The 23,481-nt window shown below is 37.1% G+C and overlaps 1 protein-coding gene, 1 long non-coding RNA gene and 1 pseudogene across 3 annotated transcripts; all 3 read right to left on the bottom strand.

Moving 5' to 3' along the window:
- Positions 1 to 2,006: 2,006 nt before the first annotated feature.
- LOC130464051 (uncharacterized) lies at positions 2,007 to 12,020 on the bottom strand. 2 transcript variants are annotated; one of them, XR_008924344.1, is made up of 6 exons: positions 11,673 to 12,020; positions 9,976 to 10,142; positions 9,406 to 9,463; positions 6,343 to 6,510; positions 2,707 to 2,796; positions 2,007 to 2,608 (listed from the first exon to the last, which is right to left on the bottom strand). It is a non-coding gene; the product is annotated as an uncharacterized lncRNA (long non-coding RNA). The 2 variants fall into 2 exon arrangements; XR_008924345.1 differs by having other exon boundaries at positions 9,986 to 10,142.
- Positions 12,021 to 13,763: 1,743 nt separating this feature from the next.
- LOC110795451 (benzyl alcohol O-benzoyltransferase-like) lies at positions 13,764 to 15,949 on the bottom strand. The gene is made up of 3 exons (XM_022000466.2): positions 15,485 to 15,949; positions 14,663 to 14,936; positions 13,764 to 14,559 (listed from the first exon to the last, which is right to left on the bottom strand). Exons 1-3 carry the CDS (start codon positions 15,938 to 15,940, stop codon positions 13,913 to 13,915), a joined length of 1,377 nt encoding a protein of 458 aa, XP_021856158.1. The 5' UTR covers positions 15,941 to 15,949; the 3' UTR covers positions 13,764 to 13,912.
- A 1,303-nt stretch (positions 15,950 to 17,252) lies between these two features.
- Positions 17,253 to 20,460, bottom strand: LOC110795461 (glutathione S-transferase-like; annotated as a pseudogene).
- Between the last annotated feature and the right edge of the window lie 3,021 nt (positions 20,461 to 23,481).

Genomic DNA, 23,481 nt, shown 5'->3' with positions numbered 1-23,481 from the left:
GGTCTTCTGGAATCTCATGCCTATATACTCAAAATACAAAAAAAAAAAAAAAAAATCAAACCAAAATTAAGATAGCATTGTTCATCAATTATCATCTTCTTCTTCAACTCTAGCACTCAACTAAAAAAATCAAAGCCAAAAATAAATAAATATGACCCGATTAAATTGATCAAAACAATACGGAGTAACAATTTTCTAAAACTATTGTTAATATCCAACAGACTCATTTATATCTCCTGTAAATTGCTTGCCATAACATAAACTTCATTCGGTTCTTGCCGCAAGGAGAAGTTGTAGAATCCATTATCACTCTCGGTAGTGTTGGATGTTATGATGTAAAGAATGTTGTTGAGGTTTTTTCTATACACATTTGTACGATTGCCTTCACACATTTAGCAGTTGACCTTCAAAAGTAAGAGATCGATCTGAGCCAGTCTCGCAACAATGAAAGTGACCAACGACGGTGGAGGCACCAGGAGCTAAGGAGATGGATAAAGGAGAAAGTGATTGAAAGAGAGGAGAGAGTGCTGGAGAACTGCGGTGGTTGCGGTGGTGGATAACTGGCTAGTGGTTAAGGTGGTGGAGGATGGGTGGTTGAGGCGGAGGAGGAGAGTGTGTTTGGGAGAGGAGAGAGAAAATTAGGTCAATTAGAAGAGAGAGTGGTGACTGGTGAGAGATGATAACATAAGGAATTGAAATGACTGGGTTTGAGGTTGAATTTCAAATTCCAGGTTTAGGCCTTAAGTTTTAAAAGGTTTGCAAATCCAATTCCAAATACTTTGCATTCTCAAACAACTGATTTGGCCTAATTCCAGCATTTGAAATGAAATGCCCATATCCAAACAGGCCATAGAAGTGTTTGGTAGTGAACTAAAATAATAATTTAAGGTGGTTTTTGGACTGAAATCCAAACGCTAGCCAAAGTAACGTCTCATAATAAGGTGACTGATATTTTATTTTTCTGTAGAAAATCAAGATATTTATGGTAAGATGATGATCCTATCTCTCTGCTGAAATCCTCCCGCAACACACAACGATTAAGAACATACTCCGTAAACTTGAATTGCTTGCCCAGAGTTTGACCCACCCATCTATCTGTTTGTTTTACTTGAAATCGGCGTTGGATTTGGTTTCAGATAAAAGTTTGATTGGGCTTATTCAGAATCACGAGTTAGTGTTTGAAAGTTGCAGAGGTGAATAATAAGGAGTGATATTTCAAAATTTAGAGAACAAAGTTGCAGAGGTGAATAATAAGGGTGGAAGAATCTGGAGGGTAAACTCCAAATGTAAATGGTGCGGCTTGGGGATGAAGAGTAATGGCTTTAGTTTTAGTTTTTAACTAGATAAAAAAAGTATTACTAGTAAACAACTATGTAGATGTAGTGATTGTTGAAGACACGTGACGATATATTGTGGTTGGTTAATCCTATATAGAAATGAGACAATTAATTTGAAATGACGTAAAAAAAAATGTGACAATTAAAATAAAATGTGTTTAAAAGGCCTATGAAATCAATTTATTTGCGATTTGGAAAAAATTTTATCTACTCACCGGCTAAATTACCTATATTTAATAGAGAGTAGTGGTAGTGGAATCCATGTCGGACATATTAATTATTTTAACATTCAATTCACTACAAAAAAACGCGGCACATTGTGACGCTTTTTGGGACAAATTGCGACGGTATAGAGTGTCGCTATTTCACATAGCGACGCTTTGGGAGAGGGTACTATTTTCATTGCCGCTATTTACCGACGCTTTAGAGCGTCACAATTTGCAAAATATCGATGTATTTTGCCGCCGCTATTTGGGATATAGGGACTCTATAGATAGTCGCAATATTTAAACTGCAAAAAGCGTCACTATTTGCACGCTTATAGACGCATTTCTCCGCCACTATAAACTATATAGAGACGCTTTAGACACCCGAAATATATACTCTTATTAGAGTCCCTATATGTTTACTTTCGTGCGAGTTCTCCTCATTCCCTCCAAAATAATTTAGACCCTTTGGAGCGTCACAATTTATATATATATATATATGATGAACACATTTTAAAATCAAATGAAAATTAACAATATCATTTGAGTCACTCAAATTACATTTTTCAAGGTAGATCAAGCAAACACTTATAAAAAGTGCAGCAGACTTGTGGGATATATCAGACACCTGGTAAAATTTCTCAACAAGTTTTTTGAGTACCACTACAGGTCAGAGCACCCTAATCAACTGGTTTATTTATTTGGGACTGACTGATTTCAGTATGACTGGTCACAGAGCACCCTAATCATCTTTAGTCGCTCCTAAAAGAAAATGGAAAGAAGATGAAACAAGTCATGATGATTAGGAAGGTAATATCAACTTCATAGGAATTCTACCTAATATATGTAGCTGGATATTGACAATAAAGTTCTACACTTCATAGCCAACCTTACAAGAAAGTTCCAAAACAAACAAGTATATCAGAAATAAAACTTGTTACTCCAGTTGTTGTCAAATGTAATAAAATTTACCAGGGCTAGAAATCACAGCGCGTGGCCTTGGGATTGAACTAGCTCTGATATGAGGTTTAATACCATTGTCTTCTGATTCTGCCTTTTTCGTGGCTGCCAATTGAACAAGAGTACCACAATTAAGGATCCCTAGCTATGTCAATTGTCAAAGAAATGCACTGAGCAGCTATTCATAAAGCAAGGAAACTTACATTTTGATAAGGACGGGGGCGGAGTAATTGATCTTGGGATGTATTACCTTGGTACCTTGGCAACTGATAATGTTGATGATGATTGTTTGACTGCCAACAACAACCAAATTTCAATGGCAATATAGTTGAAGCACATATCTAACCAACACACAGCATGAACCACAAAGGCAAAAACAATAACCACTGAGTAAATGAATCAGACACAGAGGATTTAAAAATGAAGGGGAGAATTCAGACCAGCAGTACAAAAATGAAAGGAAAATAGAAGCTGTAGAGGAAACCCTTTGAGCCTTAGAAGGTATGAGACAAAAGATAAGATTAGAAAACAAGCATTTCTCTCCATGGCAAGAACATACCTCATTCTCCACCCTAACTAATTATAACTCTTGTATAATTAATGAAGAGAAGAAAGAAGTAGTATGTATTCAAGTAATACCAATACTAGAGATTAGTGTGACAGCCAACCCTTCTCCCAGCATACAATAAGCTGCAGTTATCCATTGCTCGAATCTACACTAAAATCTTATTGATCAAGTGCAGTAGTGGAGGGTGTAATTGCAATTTTCCAGTTGCTATTGAATATCAGGGCTTGCAAAATCTTGATATAATGAAAGAAGCCAGATACTTGTCCAAAGTTCTGGAAGACTGCAGGAACCGATCAGTCACTGAGGAAGAAAAGAAAACGGCTTCAGGAAGATTGGGGCTCAGCACAAAAGATCAAGAAGATGGACCTTAACTCAAAAGATCTCAAACTCTAGCTAATTTTAAGGCTATGCTAAGCTTTCCTTTCAGTGTTAATGTAAGCTGAGCTCGTACATAAAGCTTCGGACGGAAATGCCTAGTGTCACTCTCCAGAAAATGACAAGAGTAATTGAGGTTTCAAATTTGATAAGGGTAATATTCGGTGGTAAGCCAGAAATTCACAGAAGCGTCATTCTTTGAATGTTTGAAAACACAGAACAAGGAAGGTAAACATCATGAGTTTGAGAAGTGAAAAATTCTACAGTGCTGTTTAAGGATTCCTTGCATTCTTAACATTTATAACAATATTGTGTCTTCGCTAGTATTCCTTGCCACTCACTACCGATAGAGCGATTGTCTCTGTATCTAAAACCGCAGTTAATGTAGAAATCAATCAATGACTAGTAAATGACCATTAAGATCACTATAGAAGTCAATCAAACATAAAACAAGCTTTACTATGCGCAACTAAAACTCTTTATAGTAGTTGATTTCAGACTTATCTATCACTTATGGTCAGAGTTCGACTGAGCTTTTATCAGGAGAGTAAGTTGGTGCTGTCTTGGATTGGCTTACACATTATGATGGTAATTTGGTACTTTGTTGTGGTCTGAGCTCACGATCGAATTTGGAGCCTAATCCTTTTTAGGTGGAATTTTAATGACCATGGTTAAGCCATATTTAGTATCATTTGAAATCTTTGTTAAGCCATATTTAGTGTCATTTAAAATTATTAATAGCTTCATTCAGCATTCCTATGTTTATTTCAGATTGTTTATGTGTTGTGGTGGTTTGATACTTTAAACTTTGAACATTGATTTTGTCTGCAGCAACTATATTTGCTTATGGACAGAGAAGAAGTGGCAAGACATATACAATGCGAGGAATTATAGAAAAAGCTGTAACAGATATTTACAACCACATAATGAATGTAAGGTTCTGATCATAGAAAGTAAAAGCTCAGTTTAAGCTTAGTATGTTTCGTCCTATAGTTGATATGTCAAACTAATCGCTTGTCCCATGATTACAGACCCCGGAAAGAGAATTCACTATCAGGATTTCTGGACTAGAAATCTATAACAAGAATGTCAGGGATCTTCTCAATTCTGAATCTGGCCGCACCCTTAAGCTAGAATCTAGGACCGATTAGTGTGCTGGAGGAGAGAGATTGGTTTCTATGCACAAAACAACTAAGTTGGGTCCACATAAGCTAGAAATTCTCATTTGTTTTGAAAATAGTAACTTGTCCCTTCCCAAAACTGTAACAGAAATACAAAAACATGGAAACAAATTCATACACGCCCCAGTGTAATTCGTAAATAACATACATGACAGTTAATGAAAGATTACGTCAACAATACTACGGTGTATATGCTAGGACTAAATAAAGTATTAACATGGTGCCATGAGAGAAACTACAACAAATTGGTCACAAATCTAGATGTCATATACTGAATCCTTAGTAGCACAAAAATATATAGAACGTGAGTCCATTACCAACTAAAACACAATAGTGCTTCACTGCTACATGCACATACAATTTCACTAGACAAGCTACCTAATGTCACTGTCTGTATCATCCTTCCATTAATGTGTTCAACCAAGAAAATTCATTAAAGCAAAAGAGAGAAACGCCACTGCACTAAAACAACCATTTCAATTTCTCATATTTTCTTTTTTCTGAACATGGGGAAAAAATCAGACTCAATCAAACTAGAAAATATCAGACACAATCAAACTGGAAAAAAATAAGACCCAATCAAACTGGAAAAAATCAGACACTTCGTATTATTATTGTCATATTCTTCTCTCTCTCCTTTTCTCTTTATTTATGAAATTGGAAACCATTTCAGACATCAATTTCAGATTTTCAGACATTTCTTTATTTATGAACGGTCAAGCACCAATATTGCTCATTTTGTTATGTAACAGAAAACAAGACAGCTGCAGTTGCAACACCATATATGCTTCTCTAAGTTCTAATCAGGTGAAACAAAGATTAGTAACCTAACCAAGTAGATTAGTAACCTAACAAAATAGTGTTTTGAATAGGTAACATTCAAACCATTCAAAAATTGATAAAGGAACAAATATAAAGGATAAATCAAAGTTAAGCGTCAACACGAGCCTTTGATTGTTGCTTCACTTTCTTTACCCTTATATGTTACTGGGTAAGAAACACTTCAATCTTGCAATTTCATTCATTCTTTATCAGAAAATGTAATCAGGCAACTTGAATTATATAACTATATGATAAAAAATAAAATAAATAAATAATAGCCAGTTGAAAAATCTCTAGTACAGCAGGAATCACATGAGTATTAACGCACTGAGGAGTCACGATCCACTAGGCCATATGCTTATGATTAACTAATGCAATGTAAAGCGGTAAAGGTCACTTATGACTCCATGTTCATTCAAACCTAAGGAAAACCTGCAAATCATCCTAATATTAGTGAACTACCAATCCAAAACTTCATAACAAATAGGCTTCCTCTAGAGAAATCTAACTAACTCAATGTTGCAGTTTTCAAATATTACACCAACTCAACTTCAATTCAAGCTTAAAGAACAAAATTTCCTCCTAACTAGCGTAAAATAAAGATCTAATTTTTACTTCAAATAGACTACGTAATTGTTTAGTGTTTTTTTTGTTTTCTTTGCTTGTTTTTTTTGTTATTGTTGCAGAGGTGTTGACGAGGCATTTTCTCACCTATATGTAATGGTTGCATTGGGATGTTTTTTTCTTGTTCTTTGAATGAAATGAAAAACTTACTTGAGTAACCAAAAAAACAAAAACAATACTACTTAAGGACTAAACCGAAATGCAGGAGATGTAAACTTAAACAAGAAATATGAAACCAAACGACAAATTGACAGTTGTTGAAATCAAACCTTATTCATGTAAACTGCCTTGCAGGTACCGAGAATCTACATGAAAGTGCCGAGAACGGTGAAAATTAAAAGAGGGACCATCCATGGTAAGAAAAGCAGGAGGCATGATCTTCTAAAAACGCTCAAGTAGGGATTGGTAAGGTCCCTAATTGCAAAAGGCTGCACTTCCTAGATCAATATACAACACAAAATACCTAAAATTAAATTCCAGATCAATTAAAACACAACAACGAAAAATAACAATTAACCGTGTATCAAAAACACTAAAATTATGCAATACTACTAAAAGAAAGCGCACATTCCACACATAAAATAGTGTCTCATAACAAAAATATAAACTTCAGGCTTGCCAAATCCTAATGATATAACAGTATGGAGCTGAAGCTCAAAGATATCCAAAAGTCAAAACTTAATATGTCTATTGCAATAGCCAATAATGTATACTAGTCCACACAAAGTTCAGACAACCAATTTATTTTTGTTTCACCTCAAACACAGAAACGCCACACCCTTGTAAGGTCACATAAAACCCTTTGACATAGAGAACCAAACCTCAACAGTCAATACCGTAGTCTGAAAATATGATCTTAAAGGAAACCCTCTAGCAATAGATGGGTGCATCAGATATAGCCCATATAGGGGAACGACACATTAGGAAGTGTCATAATAATTCAGATGTGTGTAGCTTGAGCAACAAGAAGAGGGTAGTTAGTTTTTCTATAAGTATAGGAGTTTAGGGAAAGAGAAGGCATGCTGAATAGTGATGAGAGTTTAGCATTTTCTCAGTGAAAGTGTCAAGCCACTAGTACTCTAGAACTAATTGTTCCTGGCATAACTACTAGCTCTTGCATATTGCAATGTTCTGAATGTATTTAAGTCACTCAATTGTGACACCAGCACACCACCAAGCAGGCAACCTTCTATTCCAGGGATCCTTTCTGGCTTTCCTCCTAACCAAATGGCTCCTGCTCTTAATCTCAAATGCTTTATTCACATGATAAGCTGTCAAAAGAAACTGGGAAGAAGACATTGTGTAATTTTCATTCAAATAGTAACACATCACAAATAAGATCCGAAGACCAAACAACCAGGTTAGGGGGCTTCGGTTGAGCTTTGTTTGTGGGTAAGTCACAGCAGCCGTAAGGCTAGACTTGAGACTCGCTTAAAGGCGAGTAATGGCAATTGCGAAACTTAAGGAAAGATCGAAGTTTATGCACTAGGTATAAAGTAGGCAGGATGAATAACTCACATCTTCACTATATTACTACTGGTCAAACTACGGGGCAAATGTGATTTTAAAACGCTAACAAAAAATTTGAAGATAGGACAAGATTAGTTGCATATAAAAAAAATGAAGATAGGACAAGATTAGTTTAAAACCCCTTTACCATTAAACAAGCAATACTATAACAATATTTACAAATTCAAATCTGATATACCTAGTTTCCAACACATACAAAATTACTTTCCAACTAAACTCACAAGAGCTCCATCTCAAAGGTTTGTCTCCAACAGAAAACAAGCATTGTATCATTTGCTTGTAAACTACAACTCAGTAGAGCAGCCTAGCCTTTACTGACCAATTCTTTTTTTCCTATACTTGTTAGCAACCTTATTACCTATAGCTATCATAATTTATTCTCCCCCGCCAATTTCAACAAAGTTAAAAGCGTAGAAATTGGCGATCTTTCACCTTTTTTTGACAATAGTATGAATCAAATGTCTAATGGAATTGCAGTCGATCTACATTTATTGTGAAGAAGTAGGCAGTTTATTTCTAATGGACTAATGGAGTAACAAAACTAATAGAGACCTTCCCATTGTAAGAATAGGTAAATTACCAACCCGTGTTTACAACTCTTAATGTCAGGAGGACTATATATCAAATCTTCGCTGCAGGCTGCAGGTAATGATATGACAAGGAGATAAAAGCAAGATAAATGAATAAGGCCCACTCCACCAAAGACCATGACTTGTGCTGGAATATTGACAGAGATAAAAGGCTGAATCTTAAAGAAATTAGCTTCTACTTCTGTCTAGTTTTCCCCCCTAATACGTTGTCTCAACACAAGTAACGGTAAACAAGACAGATAGAAAGATCCAAGAAACTTATGGATTGAGCAACAAAATCAGATAGCCTGTTCATATAGCTAGTATGGAGCTGCTATTTAAAGATAAGTGAATAGACCAAAAATAAAACAGACTATAGAAGTCAATCAAACAGAAAACAAGCTTTTACTATGCGCAACTCAGAAAATAAAGTCCACGAGCAGGACAGTTACAATTTGCATCACTAAGAAAATTCATTATGATGACCATCTATAATCCATAACAACCAAATCTTCAAACTCAGAGTGAGAGGGAATAAAAGTTGAACCACGCATGCTGAGAAATTAACACAAAAACCTATAGAGTGAATCGAGAACTCATAAAGCTGAAAACTTGTTGCATTATCCCTTTTCCCACCCCATAAAGAAACGAAGAAAAACATAAAACACTAAAATATGTTACATCGGACCACGATAAGTCGATAATCACAAGCTGACTACTAAGCTGGTTGTAGATACAACTAAATATATAAATCCAAGGCAAAGCGTATTGTCAAGTTATTATTGCATAAAATATATGATGTACCACAACGACACCATTCAATACAAATGGTAATAGCAGATACAACCTTCACATTGGGTAATGTAAACAGAACTACAGGAGTTCATGAAATCCATTCACTTAGCCGTTAATCCTACATCATATTTCTGAAACAACAGAATAAATATAAAGGAATGCAAGTCGCCAGATGCTCCTTTAATCCCAGTTATATATCTTAGATTCTAGAACAAAACAACCTATAACCATCACCATGCAGGTCGATTATTAAACTAAAACTATACTAGCCCACAATCTGTGTACAAACAGATATATTGAAGTTAAAACACCTTATTGTGAATAGAAACTTAAGTCCAGAAGGTTAATAATGATGTCAAACAACACATGGCAATAATTTCGGAGAAGTTCCAAACTCATCATCAGAATATCTAAAAATATAATATCTCAAATCGGTACCTGAATAACAATCTTAGAGCTAATAAATGCTTTAATTTTCTTCCAATCGCGATCGAATCTGAGGAATAAAAAGAATTTAACAAATTAGGAAAATTACATGGTTACATTCGTAAGGAATCGTGACCTTTCCACTCCCATAAAAACAAGCATACAGTTAATCACGACATAGAAGTGCTGTCATTTCATCACAAAAATCGCCTATAAAATACCAAAAAAAATTGACAAAATAAAGTTTATTCACCTGCAGAACGTTGTTGATTATGTAAAAAGCATATTAAACTAAATCATGTGACATAATTCTGCTAAACTAGAAATAAACGCTTCCTCAAAGAAAGAATACTATCAACACTGAAAAGTAGTACTCCTACCCAAAAAAATGGTGAGATTATTTTTATAGGATATACTCTGCTTCTTAGAAAACCTTTTGCTTCATTTACAAGTCATGAACTAAGACATGATTACCAAAAAACATTTGAACAAGGAGGTTGCACAAAATTATTGTACTTCGTAAAAGCTAATAATCCACTTGTCAGTATCTTGTAAAAGAAACAAGATGAGAGAAAGGCTTACGTTGTATCACCTTTGACCAGGAGTAGGTAGCAGCTTATGAAAGATATGTTACTTGAAAATGAACTGAGCACGTTCACCTAAAGAGGTCATCTGCGACAGACGCTAACACTCATCAAAGCAAGCCACGACATTTACCATCATTTAAGTAAATATTGCATCTCACAACACTGCAAAAGAATAGAAATAAGTTAAGAAAATAGAAAAGAGGCTCTAGAAAAACCATTGAATTAAGCACAATTTGCTTTGAATAGAAGGATAAAGAACAATAGAATAAGCTCCATACCAAAAATAATAAAGTCAACAATTCAGCTACATTGCATATAGAGACAAAGTATTAGCAAACCGGAAGCAAATAACCAACAATTACTAGGATCTTACCCACCAAATTACAATAACTCGAAAGCCACCAAGGTTGCAATATGAAGCAAGATTCACACGTTTGTATAGCTATTGTACATACAATACTATAAACCAAAAGCCTTGGCAGACCTTGAGGAACTTATACAAAACAGATAAACAAGACACACTATAATAAACAAAATGGAAAGCAGAGTCTAGACCGCATGCCAAATAAGAAAAGTAAATTTTAAACTAATAGAAACGCCCTTACGACAACTATACATCTATATAACTACAAATGACCTACTCAGAGGGCTAAGTAGCTCTTAAATAAGTGCATCAGTATCAATTAATCACATATGTAGCTGAAACAAATGATAAGTTATGCACACTGTATGTTAAACAAGAGAATTATTAGTTCTTGGCATATTGTAAGGGTTTTATAATATCCATATGATTCTTGGATATTTAGCAAAAAAAATATTGACCTCAAGGAGAAACAACCAATGTAACAAACCTTGACATTTATAAAGAAGTTTTTTCATTTGAACAAGATAGCACTCACAAAATATAGGCCGGAATTCTAGTAAGTTAAAGATAGTGAGTTTTCTAGCTATTCAAATAAAGCTTTAAGATACATTGATGCTCATTATTGATCACAGGAACTAAGCTCAGATTTAGGTGATTTAGTCAATAGTTATTGTACTTAGATGGACCATTGGCACACTATTATTTGGCAGCCGTGGCAGGCAAATAAAGCTCTTCTTTAGTGTGTCTAAGGTTGCTTAAGTGAGTACAATTTTAATGTTCTCATTCACATAAGATTAAACAACAAATGCGAATGAAGCAAGTATCCATAAGCAACATAGCAGAATGAAGCAAACGAAAGATGGAAATCATCCAAATCAAACCCATATTCTTCTCGATCAATCAACACCCCCTCTAAACCTTGGAGGCACTGAGAATCGATCCAAGAGTACCAAGAACAATGACCACCAAAAGAGGGATAACATCAAGGTACCAAAAACAGTAGGAATTATCTTCCTATAAAGGCTCAAGTAAGGATCAGTAAGATCCCTAATTGCCAACAAAATTTTGCATTTCCCTGATTAATGTAAGACATGATATAGTAAAAATACCAAAAAAAAGTTCCTAATCAATTAAAATACAACAGTTTCCCTCATAAAAAAAAAGTACAAAGGAACTAAACCCTAAATTAAAAATTAAAAGTAACATTGTTGAGTTGCATTTTCATATAAATCTAATGAATTTCCTCAAACATATTGTAAATCTATAGAAAATAAATTCAAAGTATACAAATTTAAGTAACAAAAGTGAAAAAAAAAAAAAAAACAAACCTGCAAGAACATTTGGCATATTCGACGAATCATAGAGGTGGTGAGCCAAAAACCTATAACGCTGGGAGAATCTCTCAAACAATCCAAGGAGAAGGTGAGGGGCGAGCATCGATTTCCGCCGAGAAAGGCTCAGAAATTGCAGCATTCACACAGGTTACTATTTGCAGAAATGCAATTGAAAAGTATGGGTGCGTGAATTGATACTTGAGAAGCGAATTGGTACCTAGGGTTTGTGAAAGAGAGCCGCAGAAATTGGGTAGAAGGGTTGAAGGAGGGCGGCAGAAGGTGGTAGAAGGAGATTTAGTAGCTTATTTCTTTTCTCTTTCTTCTTTTTAATCCATTGTTGTTGAATTATCAACCGTTCAAGGAGTCGTGGGAGGTGGGTGAATGGAAAGCGGGATTCCAGAATACTTTTAGGCTGAAAATTTTGGAATAGCGGGGCAATGGATATGCAACACGTGTTAATTTCACATATTGCGACGCTTTTATTCGTCCATATATATTTCGACCGTTAAAAGCGTCGAAATATGTAAAATAAAAATTCGCGTACAAAATCTTTTTGCGACTCTTTCCGAAACAGTCGAAACAATTCCGTCTAAATTTGTATGATTTTCTTGTAGTGATTAGTGGTGGGTTATATATCCAGTGGGTTTGTTTAGCAAACTAGTAATGTCTTGGCGATTTTACTATTGTTGTTGAGTGGTATCATGCATGTTTATCCATGAAAAAAATCAGTTGAATATTAATAAATGCTAAATTTCAGGCACTTTTAATAAACTAGTTCTACCAAACAAGTAATGCAACACAACTACCTTATCAGTTTCAGCACATTATCAATGTCAGGTGTTAGGGATGGGCATGGGTCTAGGATCCGGTCCAGACCCGGTTGGACCCGGCCCATATTTAAGGGTCTGGGTCTAATTGTTTGAGACCCAATGGATCTGGGGCGGATCTGGATCCATGTGTTTAAAAACGGGTCTGGGTCCAATATTCTCAAACTCAGACCCAGTCCAGATCCGGCCCATGGACCCGGTCAATTCTTAGAAATTAGGAATAGTCTAATTAGATACCACTACAAAATAATCATTTTATAGAGACGAGGAATTTCGTCTCTATATAGTCCAAATCCGTCTCAAAATGATGCTTAGAGACGAATTTGAGACGAAAATAAGGCATCTCTATAGAGAGCATCTCAAAACAATTTGAGACGGAATTCTTGCAAATCCATTACAAAATTGAGACGGAATTTTTGAAACTCCCTATACAATTTCATCTCAATTTTAATTAAAAGACGAAATTTAGTAATCCGTCTCTATTTTGAGACGTTTGTTGTATCCGTCTCAAAATCCATCTCTAATTGATGCATAATTTTGTAGTGTACATGCATGCATTAGTATTTTGGCACCAATTTGCGAATTGTGATATTTTATGTATCGAATGTGAATATATGATGGTAAATCGGTTAAATTAATGGCACGGGAAAATTTTCTAAGACAAAAATGTTAAAAATAAATAAATAACACTAGACCCATTTTTGACCCGAGACCCATTAGACCCATTGGATCTGGGTATGGGTCTGAATTTTTCAGACCCAATGGATCTGGGTCCGCCTAAAAAATATGGGTCTGGGTCTGGGTCTCACCAGACCCGGTCCAGATCCGGCCCATGCCCATCCCTGGGTGTTACCTTATCAATTTCAGCTACAGTTTCAGTTCAATTTCAGTTAATGTTGCCAAACATAGCCTTTGTCAAAATAAGTTGAACATAACATATTCTTAGTAGTGTAGAGTCAATACGATGCATCTATTGTGAAACGGAAAAATTACTATTATAACTATTCCCTCTTTTTTTTTCATCTTCTTTTTTACTACATATCGGTTTAATTTCAAATGATATTGCTAAAATTGATTTAAGTACACAAAATATTTAATACTCAACACATATGAATGTAATTTAATAAGTACTGAAATTTATGACCCTATTTTTCTTACTCGATCAATTTTATTTTTCGATCACACAAAATACATCATTTGTCAACAACATCCAATAAATTTAAAACGACATGCACAAAACAAGTTGTATAACTCGCATTGTACAATATAGTACTAGTAGTATAGTACCACGCACCCATCTGAAACGACCCTCGTAAATAGTTGGATCTTATTTCCCACAAAAAGAGTGTCAATACATTGGAGACTAGTCAAGAGATCACTAATTGAGAGAGAGATTACTATTAAATATCACAAATAAGAAAAAATAGAAGGGGATGATCTAGAACTAGCAATTCGATGTTCCGGCAAATCACGTAACAACTCATTTAACTCCTTAACAAAAATCTTCATAGCTTTTCGAGGCAAACAAATAGGAACAAAGATTCCTTTCTCTCCTTTCCAATTCTTAAGTGGAACATAAACACTTATACGATACGTTCCGGGTATGACGTTGCCGCCGTAAACGGGCGGGCCCCAACCATAGTCCAATTCATCAAAACCGGCCCGGGTGATATCAGAAACCACGAAGGTTTCATTGAAGCGGGGTCTACCTTTGATGACCATGAGGTCAGCGAGTGACATCATGAACTCTTGTGTGACTTTAGCCTTGGTTTTTTTGATGAGGTCTAAAGCGTACCCAATTGGGTTTTTGGAAATTTTGCCAGCGGAGGAAGAAGCTCCCGAATAGGCAATGGCATTTCCGTAATATCCTGAAGGTAATGGTGGGTTAAATATGTTTCGAGAATTTACCATACACATTATTCGAACTGTTTCTTCCGGGTCGAGTTGTAGGCTGATTGTGCGGCACCTCCATAGACATGCTGTAAGGATTTCAAATGTTGATGCTTTTTGGTGTGGTGGGATGAAACGCTTGAGAGCTGCTATTTCGGTGGGCCCTGTTATAATTCAATGAGTCATTATTAAAATGAATAAAATAAAGGTTGCAACTAAACCAGAAAAAAGTACTCCGTAGACCGTAGGAATAATTAGGAAACATACCAAAGAAAAAGGAATTGTGAACTATGTCATCACGTGGATTAATGGTGCGGGTAGTATCAGGTATCCCATCATACTCAGGGTGGTCACAAGTTATACGGGGTGGATCACGAGCGTTGAGAAGATGACGGTCCCATACAGGCAGAACCGATGGTGAATCCGCCCCACGAGCGAGCTCAGCCACTGCGTGCATGAATTGAACTAGGCCTCCAGCATCACTCATTGCGTGGTTTAATCGGACTGATAATATGAATCCACCACATTTAAGTCTAGTCACCTGTTCACAAACAAATTCAAATTATATCAATATAGTCATGTATCATGTTGGATTGTTGATTTGTTGGTAGTTGCTAAAACGTGCATGGTACCATTATTAATTGTGCAATTTAAAAACTACTAGTACAAGTAATTACTCTACTCCTGTTATTTTAGCACATTATTTTACCTAGACACCTATGACAATTAAAATGATTGATGTGCTTGAAAAAAAACCCCGGAATGAGTAAATAAATAGTGCAAAAACTCAGAGTGCAAATGTGCAATTAGTATATATATAGTGCAAAAAAACCTGAATGAGTATACGCACAAAAGTAAAAATGTATAAAAAGAGTTGATTTGTAGTTTAGAATAAATTAGTAAGAAAAATCAAGTCAACGTTTGTATACAAAAAATGGCAACAAGTCAAAGTAATTGATGATATGATGTTACTGAGCCAATTAGGAAGTATCATTCGAATGGACTTAATGATGTTATTGCCTGTAATATTATAATCTATACACTGCACGAAGTACTTGGTATAATAACTAAAATATATAATGGAATTACCTGGATGAGAATTAACGGGGTACCTAAGATAGCAGTAGAACCGGGAACATTAGATATAAGTTGTTCAAGACAAGGAAAAGGAGGAAGAGGTGGCACACCAAAGTCCTCAAGTGTAACATCAGCATCAGCCTCAACAAACAAGATCCCTTCCCTATTACAATCCACCACCAGTTTCCTCCCGGATATCTCCAAAAGTCGCCCGGCTAAGGGGTAATACCACACCAATGCCTTTGCCACGGCCTCCTTGATAACCTTGGCCGGGTCCCGTCTCCTAAAGATGGACCCGACCGCGTTATCACCTTCTTCCTTCTTGTAGAACTGGATTACCCAGACATGAAACCGGAGAGTGTCAATGTCTGAAAGTTCCTTATACTCGAATGGGGTGGGCCCTGCAGGAGGAACTAGCTCCGCTGCCTGCCGAGTTACGTTGTACACCATGGATGTTTTTGTTGCCATTGTATTTTATGATAGTAATAGGATAAGAATGGGTGTAAATTTAGTTACGTTGCTCATATTTATACGCATCAATTTATTTAGCCAATAAATATTCATGCAATTCATCCATCCAATACAAGCTAGGCCTAAGATATCTAGTACGTGTTCTCCATGCAGTGGTGCACCTACTACAAGCTCCTCCGCCAATGCATGCATGCCTTTTTTGTTCAACGCAATGGGAAAAGAATGGTCTAATTAATTGCTCCCAATTTCAAATGTTAAATGTTGACTTCGTATTATGAATATGGAAATCCATGTTCCATTTGACTCCCTCCACGTACCTTATTAGTAACGGTTGTACACTTGTACTCCTTCCTTCCTAGACCCGATAAACTTGTTGTTTGGACTGGATTCAGATTGGCTCATTTCGGATCACTTTTATTCGGGTCGGGTCCGGGTCAGCGGCGGACAGTGAGAGAAAAATGGGCGCCCGCCCGTCCAATTTTGTAATTAAAAAACGTACGTAGATACCTTATATTTATTAGAAATAGTACAACTTAAAAAATTGTTATGTTAACATGTTAGACACCCCGATTCAAAAATCGTCGTCCTGCCACTGGTTTGGGTATTGGTCTTCCATTTTGGTTTCGGGTGATTTTCTATTATTGGCTCGATCGAGTTTGGGACAGGATTCCAGGTCAATATCTAGTTTGTGGATACTGAATCGGGGTTTTCCGGTTAGATCATTTTTTCAAATTAGATTATCTGGCAATTTTATTATATTCATTCACCTTTTTACACATTTATGTTTTTTGGATTAGATGATCATTTTAAAATTTGCTCAATAGTAATTTTAAAGATTATTTTAAAATGGAGGTAATATACGATATTTTAGAACACTAGTGAAATAGAAAAATAATGCATCGATATCTCAAATAGTAGAAATATATTACTCCCTCCGTACCAATATATATTCTTTACGCTTTTTGTTTCTAGTGTATCATTTTAATTTTTACACTTAGAATCTATCCTTTGATATTGTAGCATAAAAGTTCCTAACAGTAACATTTTGTCAAAAATTGTTCAAATGATTATTTCAACCATTCAACTTCAGTGGGTCATTTTGACCTTTAAATTTCTAACACTTTTTTTGGAACATCAAATCTTTCCCTTTTTTCCAATGTTAAATTTTTCAAGTGAAAGTATTTGCATTATTTAAGTTAAACAAAAAGGAAAAAAAAATTATCCATATTAATTATTTATTAAATCCCGTGCATGAACCAAACATAAAGAATAAAAAGGGACGGGATGAATACTTGGTAAAATACAATAATGAGAAAAACCCAACATATTTGTATATTTTATTACTTCGTAGTATGATAGAGAAGTGTTACAATAATAGCCGTAGTACAAATAGTAAAACACAAGTACACATTAGGTTTGGCGAGAAAGAAACTCAAGATGCTTTGAAAACAAATCAAGCTCCATAGCTCAACTTCAAACACTTATCCTCCTAAGACTCAGCTGGTGGATCAAGGGTTGGGGTGACTCCTTCCCGTACAACTCTGATGATATCATTCGCAACCCCCATTGCCTACGCTGGGACGAGAGACTGTCAAAAGGGACGCCAAGAACTCTGCCCAAGATCCCAAACACATGGTCACCGCCAAGCAGTACAACCCTAAAGTGGAACGTGGATGCATCTCTAAACCCGATCGAAAAAAGATCATCGATCGGTGGGGTCCTACGAGATTGCCATGGCACATTCATGTGTTTATTCTCTAGCCCTATCCCACCTGTGGAAATAAACCACGCTGAAGTACTTGCAATTCACAGGGCAATAAAAATCTTCATGGCACATGAACATTTACATCAATACAAGCTGGTGGCGGAGTCCGACTCAGATAATGCAGTAAAATGGTGCTCAAATCTAAAACCTGGGCCTTGGAACCTCACTTTTATTCTCAACTACATAGACATGGCCAGGAAAAAGGGGATGAGCATAGACATTACATACAAAGGTCGTGAGGGTGAGTCCAACACGGTAGCAGATGCGCTAGCAAGGCAAGGCTTACGCAGACAAGATGAGTTTGTTGCATGGTTGTAACTGTTGTAAACCATAAAATAGCACTGAATGCTCCCTCCTTCTTTTCAATTGCTTGTAATCGGACTAAAATGCAAATGGGCTGATCCGACTTGGAACCCATGCCAAAGTCAATAAAATAACAACAAATTATCAAAAAAAAAAAGTACACATTAGGTTTGAAGTTACATACTCCGTACAACAATAAAAAGCCTATAATGGTGATAAATATTAATGTGTTTAGGTTTCTTTTTGCAAAGCCACAACCTTTTGCCAAGCAGGCCTAGCCAAGATATCCTTGCACCAAGCACTCACATGAGGACGTTCATCGAACAACCGGTTCACTTTAGTACCTTTCAAGTATTGAAGTCCATGCAAATGATGAAGATCAGCCAAAGTGAAGGAGTCACCAGCTAAGTACTTGGTCTTAGCCAAACGTGTCTCGTAAACATCAAGGATCTTCGTTCTCCTCGACAACAGCATTGTCGGTTTCCAAGCCTAAGAATAAATTCTTGAAAACAAGCTCGTAGTTGAGTTTAGTGGCTACTGGGTCGAATTGGTGAGCCTCAACTTCCAACCATATGGCTAAGTCTGCCATTTGTTTTCCTTCTTTCTTTACTAAGGGAGTTCCTTGGCTTTCGTAGTTGTATGCTATGTATTTTGTAATTGCCCTTGATTCTGTTTAACATGTAAGTCAACATTTAATTTATAATTTGATGATTTAATTATTTTAGTTTCAAATTACTTTCATGACACATAAGCATTACCTGCATGTCATCAGTGTAATACGGTTTAAAGGTCGCATATTACGACCTTTATCATTTTCGATTAATTTATAGTAAAAAACATTCAGAAATAGAGCAGTAGAGTTTAAGTTGAATGTATGTCTTACCAAATAGCTTGAGATTTCCATCTTCAAAAGCTGGAATTTGACCAAATGGCTGCATATTACATGACAAAAACAGAATCAACAGATATGTTGTTTTTTAGATCAAAGAACCTGCTTAACCATTGAAGTCGAAAAGGCTACATATACCCACTGGATATGGAATAGTGTCTTACCCTAAACTGCAATTGGTTTAGATTTATAAATTTCATGTGGGGTTGCTATTTTGGATTTAAATTTAAATCCCATGTGGGGTTGCTTATGTGAAATAAACCAATGAGAGCCCAGGGTATGACACTATTCCATACCCAGGGGTATATGTATCAGCTTTCCATTGAAGTATTGACATTGACAAGTGTTGTAACTCATGATTGAAGAAGAACTTTGTAAAATATATTCTACTCCTTCAATTCCATCCCTGAATAATTAACCCAATTTAATTTAATGGCTCAATAACTTTTCTCACTGATTCATAATGTAGTTGGCACTTGACAGTCATAAAAGATTCGTCATTTTTAGAATATTTATCTTTTATGATTTTTGCGCATATAGAATTATAGTAGATATTTAGCTTTAAGTCATTTTCAGAGACCGTAAAAACGTAAAAGGAATAATATTTAAGGGACGAATAAATGATTATCTTACCTTATTTTATATGTGAATAGTGTAAAAAATCCAAACGTTGTCAGTATTAAAAATCGAAGGAAGTACATGATTAAATGTAGATGTTGTGTGACAAGTCAAATTGTACCGGCCAGTAGCACGGGACTAAGATTTCAAAGGGCCCAAAGGTCCTTATTATTAAAAATCAAAAAAAAAAAAAAAAAACCTTCTATTAGCAAAGAAAGATCAGCAATTTAGATCATAACATGGATTTGAGGTCTATAGATCATCATTTAGTTATTTAACTCTAATACTCTATAAGTCTATATAACTCATACCGGATCATTTATTTCAATGATTATCTTACCTTATTATGTACTACCTCCGTTTCAAAAAGATCTTTACAGTTACTATTTGCACGGATTCCAATGCAATATTTAACTACTAATATATCCAATTTTGTATGTGAAAAAATTATAAAAATTTGATATTATGAAAATACATCCCGAGACCAATCTAACAAGATCTTACATGTAACGTTTTGATGTATATAATGGTGAGAATTTACGGTCAAAGTTTTTATAATTTGGACACATTTTCCAAAGCGTAAAAAACTTTTTGAAACGGAGGTAGTAGTACGAAGTAGGCAATTATATTATTTGAACATATTTGATTTGAGACAAACGAAAATAAAGTAATTAGAATATAGAACATAGTTTGCGATGGATAACAAAATAGGGTGCGCTTACGTTGAGGGAAAGAAAAGGTTGTTGTTTGTGGGCACCGGTTCTCAAATCAACGGTAACCAATTCGAAATCGATCTCCTTCTCTTCAAGAGCGGCCAAAACACGGAGGGTGGCACCGTGAGGGACTCCATGAACCTTGATTCCCATGGCTACGAATTGAATTAAGTGTATTTAATTAAGTAAAATGGTGAAGAGACAAAGTAAGTTGTTTTATTACTTGATAAAATGTGTTAAGATATGTTAAGATATTAGATATTATTCTGTGAATATTCTGTAGAGTCCTAACTATGGTAAGTTACCTAATGTGTACCTAGGGTTTAGGTAACTGAGTTGTACTATATATACGTGTGTTATTAATGAGAATGATACGAGATTACACAATATTTGACATGGTATCATGAGCCTAGGTTAAAAACCCTAGATTTTTTTTTTCCGCAAGAAATTTGAGAGAGTGTAGCCGAGTATTGAGAACAGCGACTTTCTTCGCTTGTTGAGTATTGAGATCAGGAGATAACAATTCCTTAAGTATCACTATGAGTTCCGATGAGGAGGCACCACCAAAGGTCATCGCCGCCGCCGTCGACCTAGACTACTATCTCGGGTCAGGCGACGGCCCCGGTATTGTTATCACCCCTGTGAAACTAAGAGGAGCATCGAACTACGATGAATGGGCCAAAGCCGTTCGTCGCTCGATGATTTCAAAATTCAAATTTGGATTTCTTGACGGTTCTGTGAAGGAACCCATTATGGACGAGACGAAGATGAAACATTGGATTGCGGTCAATTCGATGGTGGTGTCTTGGATCACAAACACCATTGACGAGAGTTTGCGTTCGAATCTGGAGGACTTTGATATTGCTCACGAGTTGTGGAGTCATTTGAGGACGCGGTACTGCGTCGTGTCGGGCACCAGGGTCTGCCATATTAAGATGGCTCTGAGTGGTTGCAAGCAGGGCACGTCTGAGGGCGTCATGGAGTACTATGGCCGCTTGTCGAAGGTATGGAAGGAGTACGTACAGTATGCACGAGTTCCCAGGTGTGTATGTGCGGGTTGTACGTGTAATATAGCGAAGCAGGTGGGGGACATTCACGATGAAGATCGTCTGCACTATTTCCTAATTGGCCTGGATGATCACTATGAAGCCATTCGTGCACAACTGTTAGCACGATCGCCGTTGCCAGGACTCGACGAGGCGTACCAGACGGTTATGAATACCGAGACCATGCGCGCCAAGGCTGCGAGAGGTCCGGAGAGTGTCATGGCGTTCAAGGTCGAGACTAAGGCTCGGTCGAGGTCGGGAGATGTCAGTGGCAGATTTTGTGGTCATTGCAATCGTGAGGGTCATGAGGAAGAAACTTGTTATCAGCTGATTGGATTTCCTGAATGGTGGGATGAGAAGAAACGAGGTGGACGAGGGCCTGGTCGAGGAGGCAGGACGTCGATTAGAGGAGGCAGAGTAGCTCGTGGGGCAGCGTCGTCGACCAGTGGTGTCGCTCGTGCCAATGCCGTGAGCAATGCCACAGGAGGGGCGACAACCACTGTGACGAGTGGAGACGGATCGCAGGGTGCAGTGACGACAATCAATCATGAGCTTGTTGGGGTGACGAAGGAGCAAGTCCAGCAAATAGTTGACATCTTGTCACGACCTTCAAACAAGTTGCAAGGTAATCTTGATTTACGATGGATTGTTGACAGTGGGGCATCACGTCATGTGACGGGTGATATTTCAATCCTGAGAAATATCAAGACATCAAGAAATCAACAGGTTGTGTTGCCGGACGGTCAACCTGCAAATTCAAACCAATATGGTTCGGTGGTCTTGGAGGATGGTTTCGTGCTTGATAATGTTCTATTTGTGCCTAAATTGAACTGCAATTTAATTTCTGTAACTCAATTAAGTGACGAATTACATTGTGCTGCTCAATTTACTAACAAAATGTGTGTTCTTCAGGACCGCTCGACGAGGATGGTGATTGGCGTAGGTGATCGACAGGAAGGACTATATTTTTTCCGTGGGGCTCCAAAGGTTCGTGTGCTAGCAGTGGAGTGTGTGGTCGACTTGTGGCATCAACGGATGGGGCATCCGTCGGAAAAAGTGTTGCAGTTACTTCCTCAAGTGAGTCATAAGATTAGGAAGAATAAAACAATTTGTGATGTATGTCCGCGGGCGAGACAATGTAGGGAGAGTTTTCCAGTTAGTGTTAGTCGTGCTAGTCGCACATTTGAATTGGTTCATCTTGATTTATGGGGACCCTACAAGACTCCCTCGTCTTGTGGGGCAAAGTATTTTTTTACCATTGTTGACGATTATTCTAGAGGTGTGTGGATTTATTTACTGAGTAATAAAATGGAAGTTGCATCGACATTTCTTAATTTTGTTGCCATGATTAAGTGTCAGTTTAATAGATCCCTTCGAGTAGTACGCAGTGATAATGGTACTGAATTCAATTGCTTACAAAATTATTTTCGTCAACATGGGATTCTGTTTGAGTCGTCGTGTGTTGGGACGCCTCAACAAAATGGGAGAGTCGAGAGAAAACACCAACATATTTTGAATGTTGGGAGGGCGTTACGTTTTCAAGGAAATCTTCCAATAAAATTTTGGGGGGAATGTATTTTGGCCGCCTGTTACTTGATAAACCGTACACCTACCCCGATCCTTGACAATAAAATACCTTATGAGATGTTGTTTGGTAAACCACCATCGTATGTGCCTATCCGCGTGTTTGGGTGTCTGTGTTATGCATATAATCTCCGGTGTAAAGGGGATAAGTTTGAGTCTCGGAGTCGCCGATGTGTGTTTTTGGGTTATCCGTTTGGCAGGAAGGGATGGCAACTTTATGATCTAGAGACACATGAGTTCTTCGTCTCACGGGATGTCAAGTTTCATGAAGGGACGTTTCCTTTTGTAGATGAATCCGATGTGTTGCCACTGGTGCATGATGGTCATGGGGGGCTTGACCATTGGAGTTTGGATGAGAGTGGGACTACGGGTCCTGAGACCGTGTCGTCGCGTGCAGGTGATACTGCTGGGGTGTCGCCGCCTACAGGTGATACTGAGGGAGTATTGTCGCATCCGGGAGCTGATGAGGGGGTGTCATTGACCAGTGGCGACGACAGGGGAGTGTCGTCGCCTGGGAGGGAGGAACAACAACATGAAACTCCTAGTCGAGTGGATTCAGACGTCGTCTCCTCACAGACAGGTGTAGAGGAGACGACGGGTAGTGACGAGAGTGAGACAAG

Source organism: Spinacia oleracea, chromosome 6 (assembly GCF_020520425.1).
Source record: "Spinacia oleracea cultivar Varoflay chromosome 6, BTI_SOV_V1, whole genome shotgun sequence".
In the NCBI taxonomy this organism is placed as follows: Eukaryota; Viridiplantae; Streptophyta; class Magnoliopsida; order Caryophyllales; family Amaranthaceae; genus Spinacia; species Spinacia oleracea.
The sequence above is the reverse complement of the archived record's forward strand: the minus strand, read 5'-3'. Positions and strand labels throughout refer to the sequence as shown.